This window comes from Uloborus diversus, chromosome 9 (genome assembly GCF_026930045.1).
Source record: "Uloborus diversus isolate 005 chromosome 9, Udiv.v.3.1, whole genome shotgun sequence".
NCBI lineage: Eukaryota > Metazoa > Arthropoda > Arachnida > Araneae > Uloboridae > Uloborus > Uloborus diversus.
Genome location: NC_072739.1, coordinates 59,124,204 through 59,138,614, shown reverse-complemented (window position 1 = coordinate 59,138,614; position 14,411 = coordinate 59,124,204). Strand labels below are relative to the sequence as shown.

Sequence of the window (14,411 nt, the reverse complement as noted above, 5' to 3'; positions counted from 1 at the left end):
ACGAACAAGAGAATTTTCCAGCCGCTTCAAGAGCTACCCGTTGTCACTTTTATGTAGATGATTTGCTGAGTGGGAGTGCGACAAAGAAGGAAGCCATTCAACTGGTATCCGCGCTGCAGGAGATGATGAAAAAGGGAGGCTTTTCTTTACGTAAATGGGTGTCAAACGATCCCGACGTACTGGCAACCATTTCAAAAGAATTACAGGCAATTGATTCAAAACACACGATCAACGATGACCAACCTGTCAAGATTCTGGGAATAGCTTGGCTTCCAGATGTTGACAAGTTCACCTTTACCATCACCGTCAATGAGATGGAGGTATGGACTAAACGTAAGGTACTTTCTGAAGTCGCTAAAATCTTTGACCCCTTGGGCTGGTTGGCACCTACAGTTATCATTTCCAAAATCTTCCTCCAAGAGCTGTGGAGTCATCATCTAAGCTGGGACGAGGAGCTACCTGATTCTCTGGCAAAGCAGTGGAGAACATTTCAAGAACAGCTTCCTGTACTTACAAATATAAAAATTCCACGCTGTATTCTCATTCCCCAGGCTTCAGACGTGCAAGTACACGGATTCTGCGACTCTTCAGAGAAGGCCTATTGCGCAGCTATATACATTCGTTCCCAGGATGTAACACTAGCTGTGACATCCAGACTGCTAACATCCAAGACGCGTGTCTCTCCAGTAAAACCGCAGTCTTTACCTCGATTGGAACTCTGTTCTGCTTTACTTCTTGCCAATTTGTTGCAAGCTACCTTGCCAACGCTAACTGTGCCAATCTCTGAGACATTTGCGTGGTCTGATTCCAAGATCACACTGGCATGGCTGAAGTCTGAACCAAGAAGATGGCAACCGTTCGTAGCTAATCGAGTAGCACAAATTCAAGAGCTGACTCCTAATGTGCACTGGAACCATGTGAGCGGTCTGGAGAATCCTGCTGATTGCGGAACAAGAGGGATACCTCCAACTAAACTAGAAAAGTGCGACTTGTGGTTCAACGGACCTGATTGGCTAAGGAGTTCTACTTTTCCTAATGGAGGGTTTGAGGATAATCCAGAATTGCAAAAAGACATATCTGTAGAAGCTAAAGGAACATCCAAGCTGGTTATGCTGCAAGTGGTTGATGCTTCTTTCAAGGCAGAGTTTTTTCAGAAATTTTCGTCTTGGAACAAGTTGAAGAGAGTTGTAGCCTATTGTTTAAGATTTGGGAAGAACTGTTCTCTGGCTGCGGATAAAAGAAATAAGTCTTTTTTAACAACGACAGAATTGCACGAAGCCGAGAAAAGGATTGTAAGATTTATCCAGCAGGATCATTTTTTGACGGAGGTCTCCTATCTGTCAGCGGGAGAGCAGCTTCCTTCGAACAACAAGATTAATCCCTTGACTCCGTTCTAGGATGATTCCGGAATAATTCTTGTCGGTGGGAGACTAAAAAATTCAATGCTTTCAGAATCGCAGAAGCATCCCATCTTGCTTCCTAAAACCGACCATGTTGTGAATTTAATTATCGCCGATTATCATCTAAAACTTCTTCATGCCGGTCCACAACTTCTCCAAGCAGCTCTCAGAGAAAATTTTTGAATTCTTTCAGCCAGTGATGCAGTTAGAAGAGTTGTAAGAAAATGTATCCCGTGCTTCAGAAATCGTCCAAGGCTCGCTGGTCAAATCATGGGAGATCTTCCAATGTCCAGAGTTTGCCCCTCTTCTGTCTTCCAACGAACTGGTATTGACTTTGCAGGCCCATTCTTAATACTGAACTCCAAGGAAAGAGGAAGCCGCAATACTAAAAGCTACATCTGCGTCTTCTTCTGCCTCGCAACGAAGGCAGTTCATCTTGAAGTCGTCAGCGACTTGTCATCAAAAGCCTTTATCGCTTGTTTAAAAAGATTCGTGGCACGCAGAGGTAGGCCATCTGACCTCTTCTGCGATCAAGGAAGTAATTTTTATGGAGCGAGCAGAGAACTCAGGAAGGAGTTTCGTCAGTTGATGAAGGAAAACGACGTACATCAATTTCTGGTAACAGACAACATCACCTTTCACTTCAATCCTCCATCTGCTCCCCACTTCGGAAGCATTTGGGAGGCTACCGTGAAATCGTTCAAGTTTCATTTGAAAAGAGTTGTTGGAGCCACCAGCCTCACATTCGAAGAATTAGCCACGTTATCAAGTCAAATTGAGGCATGCCTTAGTTCTAGACCACTATGTGCATTATCTAGCAGTCCAGATGATCCGTTTGTTCTGACTCCAGGACATTTTCTAATAGGAAAAGCATTAACAGCTGTTCCTCAACCTACGGTTCCAGACGACATCAGTCATTGCGATCGTTGGCGATTGCTTATAAGAATGATCCAACATTTTTGGAATAGATGGTCGTCCGAGTATTTGACATTGCTACAATCAAGAGCGAAGTGGCGCAATTCTCAAAAGAACCTTGACATTGGAGATCTTGTTTTAATCAAACACGACAACTTACCTCCACTACAGTGGAAATTAGGGAAGGTCAGGGAAACGTTCCCTGGTAAAGACAATAAAGTTCGTGTGGTCAAGGTAAAAACTGACACTGGTGAACTTGTTAGACCAATTGCAAAACTGTGTCCCCTTCCTATAGACACTTGAGCATTCTTAAACTATGCCTAATTTTTTCTTCTAATATTGTAGAAGGTTAAGGTCGTCTATTCATCTGTAACGCTAATTACTTAATTTCATTTATTTAGAAGTATGATTTATTGTTAATTTAAATTCATTTAGTATGTTTAACTTAATTCATTAATTTTGAAACCCCTCCGTGTTTCAAGGGGGGCGGTATGTTTCGTATACAGTCCACAGATGGCGCTGCGCAAGCGTGTAACTCTCTAGAAGAAAGTAAAGTGTAAGTTCTAATATCAAGGAGTGAGGCCGTCTTTTCTAATTGTAGTGCAATTTACTTTTCAATTATTAGATTTTCAAATTTCAAGATTGAGATGGCTTCCCGCATATGAATTCTACTAATACAACAAACAAGCAGGTAAGAGAAAATAATTTTCGAAACATTCTAATTCATATTTATTTCCTAACAAAAGTAATTTTTTAAAAATATTAAATTTAAATAAATTATTTAAAAAATGATCAAATCCTATATTTTTAAGCATGCTGTTTAAAAAATTTTAAAATTTTGGAAACGACCCCATTTCTGACCATCAAAGAGCCACTGTGCCAAATTTGACGAAAATCCGTCGAAAACTGGATTCGTAAAAGGAAACTCTCAGTGAGAGGGGGCGGGGCTGTTCCGATTGCGAACGTAAACTACACTATGTGAATTCCTTAGCATCAAGGAACCTTTCTGTCACATTTGACAAAAATCTGACGCAAACTGAATTTGCATTAATAAAATCGTCCTTTGGTTAATCCATCTCTTAATATAATTAAAAACTGAGCGTATCTATGTATGTCCCAAGCTTCTTCTCCCGAACGACAGTCAACTGACCATCGAACCAGGTATCGATGGATTCATAATCTTCCCGTCTTCATGTTCGCCTATTTAACATAATCCTCCGATAATAATTAGCGGAGATATCAATCAAAAACTATTAATTATGACTCTTAGATTTCGACATAAAATCCTTATTTTTCGAAGACTTCCCTCCATTCAAATTATTATTCAGTGCTTCATCTCAACTTTCCGCAACAACGCTTTTATTAAAATGTATAGCGGTGAAGAAAATCATTGAGATAAAAGATTTGTTGCTATTTTTTGTTCTCGAATATGAACAGGTAAAATTCTTGTTTTTGTTTTGAGGCTTTTCCTGTAATCATGGGATTTAAAATGTTTACTTTTGGGGGGTTTTCCGCAAACTGCCGCAAAATTTCACTGACTTTTTTTTTTTTGGTTCAAGCCTGAGTGTTGAACTTGCGTCACTTGACATAACTTTTATTTTCGAGGCGGACCGTGCAAAGCCAGGCGACGCAGCTAGTACTAATATTAGAAAGAGAGAGAGAGGATTTTTGTATGTTTATATGTTCGAGGTCACGAATTGCGACAGAACCCTACTCACTGGTTACTACTCTACTCAGTTGTTTCTATAAACGGCTCCTTTCCCTCTAAGCCTGCCCTTCCTCTTGGGCGATTACGTGTGTATAGTTGTGAATGTGTAGGCATGTGTGCGTGCGTAGACCTGTGTGTGACGTTGGCGGGTGTGTATGTGTGTGAGCGTGTACGTGTATGAGCATGCGTGTGTGTAGGACATGGACGCCACCGACCAGCAATTGTGATTGTTCAATAACTGCGTTTTAAGCAAAGGGCAAGTACAAAAGTGCGAACATACGGTGATCAGAAAAATTCAACTTTCAAACTAAATAATTAAACAGAAATGCATCTTAGAAGTCGCTTTAAGATAAATTAAATGAATAAATAATAAATCACATAATTTTTTAAAAATTAGAAAATAAATAAATAAAAAATAATTTGAATTTTGACAACTTGAAGTCCAATTATGTATTTCGCAGTCACGATTGTGTGTAGGCTTGTATGTGTGTATGAAGGCTTGTGTGTGTATGTGTGAGTATCTGCAGGTGTGTTTGTGTAAGCAGGTGTGTGAATGTGTGTGCAGGCGTCTGTGTGTGTGCAGGCGTCTGTGTGTGTGCAGGCGTTTGTGTGTGCAGGCATCCGCGTGTGTGTGGGATATGATTGCAACCTGGAGACGGTGCTCGCTGATGGAGCAGCATGGAGAGGGAGTGCTCAAGGTGGAGTCCACAAATCCACCGGTGATGGTAAAAATAAAATCTAAGTACCGACAGCCGCCTAAAACGGTCAAGTGAGAACAATAAGCAATTCGCAATGGGGTCGCATCCAAAATTTTAAAAGAATTTTTTTCTGAAAGAGCATGCTTAAAAACATAGGATCTGACCATTTTTTTTAAATATCTTGAGTAAGTTTAATATTGTTTAAAATAATACTTTAATCGGCTCGCTTTCATTGTTTACGCTTCTGCCGATGACATCACAAATGATGAAATGCCATTCAGTGTTGCCATTCACAGACCACAATATTTAATTCGCATCTTTACTCACATATAGTGGCAACGATATGGATGATAGGCAAGCATAGATCGCTATATTTAATTCTCTTCTTGATTATCATAACGTGGAAACGCGGTAGAAAGATGTGCCAAAGTCATTTGTGACGTCATAAAGGTCGCCTTGTTTGAAAAATCGGACATTTAAAAAAATTAATTAAAAAATACCTGTTGGGAAAATGAAAGTATTTTCTGGGTCCATGTTATTTTATTTTTGCTTATTATATCAACTTCAGTGACTAAAAATAGTACTTTTGACTGAAGGAAACAACCCCATTGCTGAATTTAAAAAAAAAAAAAAAACCGTAAAATAAAAAAGGTTATACACACACAAACAACTATGCACACGTAACCTCCCAGGAGGAGGGACAGGAGCGGTTTCTAGACACAATAACTCCAATGAGTAGAGTCCTGTCGCAGTTCGTGATTGCGAAAAACATAATTTGAATTCAAAATTTCAGAATTCAAATTAATTTTTTTTTTTGAGAAATCACGATTGCTTATTGTTTTCACTTGATGGTTTTGAATTCCTATGATTTTATTTTCCCTCCGCCTCCCTCTGCCAGCACCACCGTCGCGTCGACCGGCTTCACGATGCTGCTCCTCTTGCGAAAACCGTCTCCAGGTTGCGTTCATAACCTACACACACACGCACACACACACGCCTACACACACATACACACTCATGCCTGCGCACAGACACAAACACACACTCCTACACACACACACATATACACACTCATGCCTCCACACAGACACAAACACATATGCCTACATACACACACACACGAACACTTACACACACACACGCGCATACACACACAGTACTGCATACACAACACGCACACACATGCATACATACACACACACGCCCTCACATACATCCGCCTACACAAACACACACACATGCTCCTACACAAACACACACGCGCATTCATACACACACACGCTCGTGATTGCGAAAAACATAATTTGAATTCAAGATGCCAAAAATTCAAATTAATATAATTTTCTTTTGTGAATAAAAATAGTTGTATCATTGCAACAATAGCAAAGATAAATCGTAATAGACTGTCGTCTGCGAATTTCACGTGATTTTAATTGTCGGAAAATAACCAAAAAATCGCGATGATTTAAATTTTTAACTGTTGCCATCTTGTGTTTGTTAACAAATAAATGTTTGTAATTATTTTAAGCAAGGCTTTTAAAATAATTTTCAATTTTCATTCTTTGCTTTGCTTTTGAGATAAATCGGGAATTCGCAACTCCAACGAACTATAGGGGGCACTGCAGTCACTGTCTAATGGCGGAATTGAAAACTAAAACAAACGCATGTGGTAGCGAAGAAAATGCTAAAAGTGTTGTGATTTTTGTTCGTATGTATGATTTTTTCGCTTTATTCGTTTGAAAAGATTTTTCAAAGTCTTGTGGATATTCTGACCCATATAGAAAGAGATTAGAAACCAAAAAGTATTACGAAAGTAAACAATTAATGCAGAACACACAGTAAGTTGTTCTGAAGCAGCCATTTTCACGATGTTGAATTCGGAATTCATAAATTTTTGGTTCGCTTCGAACGGCATTTTCATTTTGTACCGTTTTTTCTATACATTAGTACATATTAAGTTGTTTCGTGACATTTCCAGCATTTGTTGACATTTTTGTCACATAGTGCACATACGTGGCAGACTGTCAAGAGTAACGTTTAACACTAGATAATTTATTTCTATGACTATATGATTGGATATCCAAAGAAATCATGCATTTAATTCATTCGTCATGGAAATGATTTACCTGATATGCGAAATCTTGTCAAGATACATTATTCTTTCACATAATTTTAAAACCATAACACTATAAACAGATTTTTGGCGAACTTTTATTTTTTATTGTTCAAATTCTTAACGTTCTTTCTGGATTTTTCAATCTGTTCTGCGATAAATATTTTCAAGAAAATTTATTTGCATACTGTCTATTTCAGTAGGATACTTTAGTAACAAAGGTTATTTAAATCATTTATGTGGAATTAGGTTAAAGAAAAGTGTCCAGTCAATGTTGTTAAGTTCGTTTTTTTTTTCATCGAATTGAAAAACTGATATTTATTCAAATTCACTCAGAACAAAATAAATAAAATGTGTACTCACAGTTTATATATGGTAGTAGTTTTCTTTTCAGTTGATTGACCATTTCTTTTTACTTATCGAATTCTGTAATCTTACTATCATTTTATTCCACTCATGATAAAAATTAAAAATGGTTTAACTAAAAACGCGAAAACTCGCCAAGGCTACTTTGCTTGCACAATACTAAAACTACTATAACCCTAAACAAATTTGGCGAAACCTTTCAGCTGAGAATAAAAGGAATAAAGTAAATTCTTTCTCGGTTAAACATTTTTCATTTTGTTCTACGATAATAAATTCAAGAAAATATTTTGCATACTGTCCATTCCAACTAAATGCTGCTGTAAAATATGATTAGTTAAATTAATTTAAGATTAAAAAAAACTCATATTCTTACAAATTCATACAAAACAATAAAAAATTTTACCTGGTATAACGTTATCCAATTTTGTTAATCCAGAGTTTTCTTGTTTACGCTTCCACTATTTAATACTTTTTTGAAAGAAATAATGAAAACTAACATTATTTTGAGAAGCTCGAGAATACTACTAAGGGACGAATTAATTTCTGCAGCTGAAAGCAAACTAAGACACATCGATTGCGTTAATAAATACTCAGAACAAACTGCCTGTGTTTACGTCAACAGACACACGTGATGCGCAACGTGGCAATGTTTTAGGTGCAGACGCAGTTTTATAAATCACCGCAAGGTAGCGTATTCGAGCGCTGGAGTTCCGAATTGGGATGGTCGTTAAGTTTTGGCGCGTGTAATTTTGTTTTTGTTGGGAATATTGTTTAATCGTCAAGCATGGGGAGGGATCAGAATTATAAGAAAGATATAGAAGAAAGTTTCGTGATCGGCACAACATACTAGTTTAGAGGGTGTTGAATATCCGAAAAAGCATATATCCTTGATTCTACGGCCGGTACAAGGAGCAGTGGTGCGCTTTCTGTTGCATTTGTCTACGCGATCTGCTTTCAGTGACTTGTTTTGGTCAAATTTAAGCTTTTGATGCATGCAACTACTGACTTAGAAACACGTGTTAAATTTGCAATAGCTTTCTTGTAATGTAAAGAGGGGAGTAGTAATGCTTTGATTTCCCTACATTTTCTAGGGGACGTATCTGAAACCTTTCCCATTCCTAAAAAAACAGTTTTGACAATATCAAATTATAATATAAATCAAATATTTAAATTTTTATCGCAAAATGTAGCAACATTGCTTTATTAATAAGTGCTACTTACGACGTATTACCTATAGCAGACACCAAAACTTTCGAAGAAATAATTCTAGAATACTTTATATAACCTCACGGCAATAGCAGTTTTTTCTCACTAGAGACCAAAATTGGAACAGCCTGAAATATTTTTAAACTGGCGCAGTCTGGTATTATTGCAACTTCTAAAAAACAATAAAAACGTTTCAGAAAATCTCCAAAATTGCTTATCTGAGTTCCTTTTTTCTTGCATGTTGAAATTTTAAAATATGGAAAAATATTACTGCATTTAGCATATTGCAATGAAACAATAAAAAATAACTAAAACAGAATAAGTACGAAATTCAAATAATTATGTGATATTATATAGTTATAAAAGTCATAATTCCATTCAAGCATCCTTGTTTTGTTGATGCAGGGCTTTCAAACTTATTTTTTATTATTTCCATCAACAGGCTAGTTGTTAATTCAATGTATAATTTCTCCATTTGTAGTATAAAAGTGCCATGGGAGCAGTGAGCAACGAATTAATGGCGTCTCACTATTCTTGTCTAACTGTTCCCCCATTGCAAAGTATAAAATCAATAGCTGCCATTTTCAGAAGAAAATTAACATCATCACTCTACTGCTGAAATGAATGTTAGTTAATATGCTAATGTAGATTAATAACATCAGTCTGTAAAGTTTATCCAACAGTTTAGAAGTAGTGCAACGAACAACGGAGAACATTTTCTTTATGAGTTCAAACTAAGATGTCATTCGTGAAATACACCGCCAGCTCAGTCAATTCCAGCCGAGGATTGCAGTTTCGTGCTTATTAGCACTCATCAGCCCGGCATAGGAAAGTGACTGAGCTGGAGGTGGAAAACCTCTTAAGGAAGCCCAGAGTGCCAAACAAACTGGTAGCTAATACAGAATTAGCACTGACCAGACGAGTGACCGAAACCATGGATCGGTTCAACTCGAATACTGAAGGCAAGGCAGGTATGTTCCCGAACCATGGTTTCGGTCACTCGTCTGGTCAGTGCCAATTCTGTATTAACTACCAGTTTGTTTGGCACCCTGGGCTTCCTTAAGAGGTTTTCCACCTCCAGCTCAGTCACTCCTATGCCGGGCTGATGAGTGCAAATAGCACGAAACTGCAGTCCACGTATTTCACGTATTTCTGCCTTAGCCCTGGTTATAGGGCGGTAACTTACTGAATATAAGATGTCATTGTTATTTTTCTAACAAGATATTTGAATGCAGCATTTTTCCAATAATATTCTTCAGAGTATGTCGACTTGACTTTTTAAAAGTTTTTTCAAGCTGGAAATATTCAAACAGAAAATAAATTCTCCCTGTCTCACTGTACCCACTTTTCACCTACAACTCTTTAACGCCATTAGCACACGCTAATGACTTAAAGGTCTTGAATTTTTAATGGCAAGTTCAGGGTCACATTTTCCTTCCGATATTGACAATATGCATCAAAAACTTTTTCTCGCTTTTTAAGTCAATTTTTAAAATTTCAATATCTTCCGATCGAGTTCTGGAAAAGTAAATAACAGTTGTCTTTTCAAAGACAGTTAAAACTTTACCAATAATTACCTAAATGTTCCTCTCCCACAGTACGGCGTGCAGTTGAAATGGTTATGAATCAGGTAGGTTAGTGAGTCGGTACATTAATATTTAGGGAAAAGGCAAGATATGAATTGATATCAAAGTTTATACTCGCGATCATCAATGCCAAAACTGAATCCTTAGTCCAACTATTGGGAATTAGCAGATGTAATCGCAAACATTTTCAATGCTTCTTATAATTCGGGGACAGTGCCAGAGGACTGGAAGCTGGCTAACATTACACCGCTCTTCAAGAAAGGGTCTAAAGGGAGTGCGGGAAATTATAGACTTGTGAGTCTAACTTCGGTGGTTTGCAAAATTTTTGAAACATTGATGAAAATTAAGATAGTAAATTTTCTAGAGACTAATAATCTATTGACTAGTTTTCAGTACGGTTTCAGGAAAAGTAAATCTTGTGCAACTAATTTATTACATTTCTATGACAAAGTTACCATGGCTTTGGACCATAAGAAGCCTGTAAATGTTGTTTACATTGATTTTCAAAAAGCTTTCGATAAGGTACCGCATGTTGCTCTACTTAGCAAATTAGCTGATATAGGAATAGGAGGGAAAACTTTCATTTGGGAAAAAAACTGACTGACCGGAAGGAAACAAAGAGTAGTTGTAAGGGGAAATTATTCTAATTGGAGTGAGGTCTTAAGCGGGGTTCCTCAGGGATCAGTGTTAGGGCCTGTTTTGTTCATTGTCTTTATGAACGATATTCACAAAAATATTTCTGGGAACATGAATTGTTTTGCTGATGATGTCAAAGTTATGGGGACTGTAGAAAATGATGAACAAGCAAATCAGCTGCAAGAGGATCTAGATCATATTACGGAGTGGGCTGATAAATGGGGTATGGCTGTTAATGTTGGGAAATGTCAAGTGCTACATTTAGGGCATGGAAACAAGTGTACAAGTCATTATTTGCGAGGTTCAGTCATTAGTCAGGCAGACAAAGTTACTGATCTGGGGGTCTTAATAAGTCAGGATTTAAAGTTTAGCCAATAGTGCAGCATTGCTAGCAACAAAGCCAATAAGATGCTTGGGTTTATCAATAGATCTATTTCAAATAAATCTAATGAAGTTCTTCTGCCCTTATATAGAAGTTTGGTAAGACCCATTTGGAGTATGCTGTTCAGTTTTGGTCTCCTTATCTTAAGAAAGACATTAATGTATTGGAAAGGGTTCAAAGACGGGCTACAAGGCTAATAAGTGGACTTTCCCACTTACGACCAAACGGCACGACCTTGAGGGTCACGGATCTGGACGAAACTTTGGATTTAGGTTTATTCCCACTAGATATGAGCTTAGGTAAAGCGATTTGTCTGCATAGGCCTTAGTTCGGCCGAAATGGGGGTCCAAAATTTCCAGTGTAGCTCCAGCATGCAATGGTTTTTCCATTGAAATTAACTTTTTTTTTTCACTTTTTTCTTGATACTGCATGGCAGTATCACCCATCTGAATGCATTCACAGTATAGAATAAATTCTACCACCCCTACGTTGTACTAACAAGAGACGCGACAGATGTTAGGACAGCAAATATTGTGCAAAAATTTCAAGAAAACGCTATTGCAGTTCCGAGGCCAAACCAGCAAAGTTTAAACCCTCCTTGCAGCCGAACTAAAGGCTATTTACTCAAACTATTTTACCTGGGCTCATATATCTAATACGAATTGAACTAAATTCAGAAATTTATCCAAGTTCATGACCCTCATGTTTTTGCCTTTTGAACTACACTGATTTGCAGGATTTCAGAATTGCAATGGCGTTTTTAACGGAATAAGAAACTTTGGGACAATATTTACCTTCCGAAGACATTCAACGTCTCTTGTCAGTAGAACGAGGGGTGGGGGGATATTGTGAATGCATTTAATTGACTCATACGTCGATGCAAATCATTAAAAGAGTAAAGAAAGTCTAATTTCAAGGGAAAAACTTTCTGGACTCAACTAGCAACTTTGGACCCCCGTTGCAGCCGTACTAGGGCCTATGCAGTCAAACCGCTTTACATAGGTTCATATCTAGTGTGAACTGACCTAAATCCAGAATTTCATCGAGATCTGTGACCCTCAAGGTCATGCCGTTTGGTAGTTAGATTATGATTCCAGGCTTAGAAGGCTAAAAATGTACAGTCTTGAGCAAAGAAGAGACCGAGGGGACATGATTCAGCTGTTTAAATTTATTAAAACGAAAGATGTTACGGGGCTGAAGTTAAGCACTGAAAACAGGACAAGGGGTCATTGTTTTAAGCTATTTAAATCTCAGGCTAACATGGATATTAGGAAAAATTATTATTTTAGTAGGGTAGTGGAACCTTGCTACAGCTTACCGGAAGAGGTGGTAATGAGCAAAGGAGTAGACAGTTTTAAGAGGGTCATTGATCTTCACTGAGGATTGTAAATTGACTAGGACCAGTCTAGCTGGGCCCAGAGCCTGTTGCTAGTCGTCACTTTTGTATTTGTATTTATAACTTTCAAACCTTGTTTCAAAAGTAGAAATCTTATAGTAATTGTAAATATGTAAATAACGTGACTGGGTGGACGGATAGATGGGTGGAAAGGAACACGAAATGCAGCCAGTTCCATGCGGTGGGCTCTAGGCTTTTACTGTAATAAAATATAATTGGATTTCCAACTAAAATCAACACTGTGCATATTCATTGAAAAAAATACTACTGAACTGTAAAAAAAAAAAAAAAAAAAAAAAAAAAAAAAAAATGCAATGTGCAAAAAAAAAAAAAAAGCTATGAAAAGTCAATTTTTGGTTAATTTTGCGAAACTTTACAGCTTATTGGCTAACTAAAAACTATAAAGAATGTAATTAATTCTAAAAATATGTGAAAAGAGTGTTGAAAGGAAGCATGTGAAAGGTGTTACAACAAAAATATTAACCATTTTTCATTTTTATAAAAATTTCGAAAATTGACCATTTTTTCCAATTTTTGACAAAATTCTAGCCTTGGTAGAAGCCTCAAGGAGTATTCAAACTTAATAATATTTTATATGTATTTTGTAGTAGCATTTGACACATACAGTATTGTTACTAATGTTTGTTTACTTGTTTTAGGTGAGAAAGCATCAGGGAAAAAAGACGCTGGTACGAATACATCATCCAAAGACTTCGGTAGCTTATTCTTATGTAAAGATCCACCCACAGAGAAAGATCACAATCTTACTTTAATATCAAATGATTTCGAGGCAATGTACAATGTTCAAAGATTTGCTGATGTCGTTCTGAAACTCGGCAAGCACGAATTTCCGGTACACAAGTTGATTCTGAGAAGTCGATCCAAGATGTTCGAAGCAATGTTCGAACACGACATGCTGGAGAATCGACAACACACTGTGGACCTTGTCGATATGGAACCTGACACAGTCAAAGACATGCTTCGCTATTAGTGCAGTCAATGAGTGCTCAAAACAGGGGTGTAACGTGCATGGAATATGCGATAATTTTTGACTTCAGAATATTGTTGGGGGTAGTTAGTAAGTAAACATACTAAAAGTCCCCAACTCTGGGGGGGTGAGCTAAAGGTGGGAGGAGGGGGGAAGAAAAGTTTGAGTTTTTCGAGAAAATGTCGGAAACAGTGAAAAAAATGCGTTTAAAATAAAAATTCAAGCCAAATAAATTTACTATGAAACTGTTTCTACACACATGTGTCAAATTTCCAATAATTTTTCGGTTATACGTTATGAAAAATCAATGATTTTTGGAAAAATTCTCTCTTTTTTTCAAACATTTTTTCCCAGTGCTCCCCAGGATCAGTATTCATGAAAATTGTCAACAATAAAGTTGTAGAACTTTAAATTTCCTTCAATTTGATATGTTACTTTGTTATATTTTATTCAACCAGTAAAAAGTTACAACGTTTCAAACACGCACTTTCATGGCAAAAAATGGAACACTTGCCATTCACAAATTTCAAACCGACTCAAAAGGATCGCGCACTTCCTCTTTCTTCAATGAATTCGACAATCCAGATGGACAATAAAGAAGTATTTGTGGATTACTACAACTCAAATGATGTTTAAGGGTCTTTTTTTTGGGGGGGGGGGTCGTAAAATTGTGACTTTGTGACAAGGGGGAGGGAAACAGTGAGAACTGTGACATCAAGCATTTTTTAATACGAATATGTTTATGAAAATTAGTTATGAAAAGTACTAACTGACAAATGAGGTGCCAGTCAAAATGTTGAGAAAAAGTGAAACATTTATGAACGGCCCCCGACCAAGAAATCAGAAGAAGATTTGAAAGAAACTACGTTATGCAGTATGAATTAGCTCCATACCGATTGCATTATTTAACGAAAGTGAACTGAGGAAGTGCAGAAAGCCAGCATTTCCTCAGTAAGAAATTTCTTAGAAGTAACTAATAAGTAAATAGACTGAAAGTCCATGACGCTGGAGGGGGGG

The 14,411-nt window shown here is 37.3% G+C and overlaps 1 protein-coding gene across 1 annotated transcript; it reads left to right on the top strand.

Annotated features, from left to right (window-relative positions):
* The first annotated feature begins 125 nt into the window (after positions 1-125).
* LOC129230249 (uncharacterized) lies at positions 126-13,397 on the top strand. Its single transcript, XM_054864650.1, has 2 exons — positions 126-1,020; positions 13,066-13,397. Exons 1-2 carry the CDS (start codon positions 126-128, stop codon positions 13,395-13,397), a joined length of 1,227 nt encoding a protein of 408 aa, XP_054720625.1.
* Positions 13,398-14,411: the final 1,014 nt, after the last annotated feature.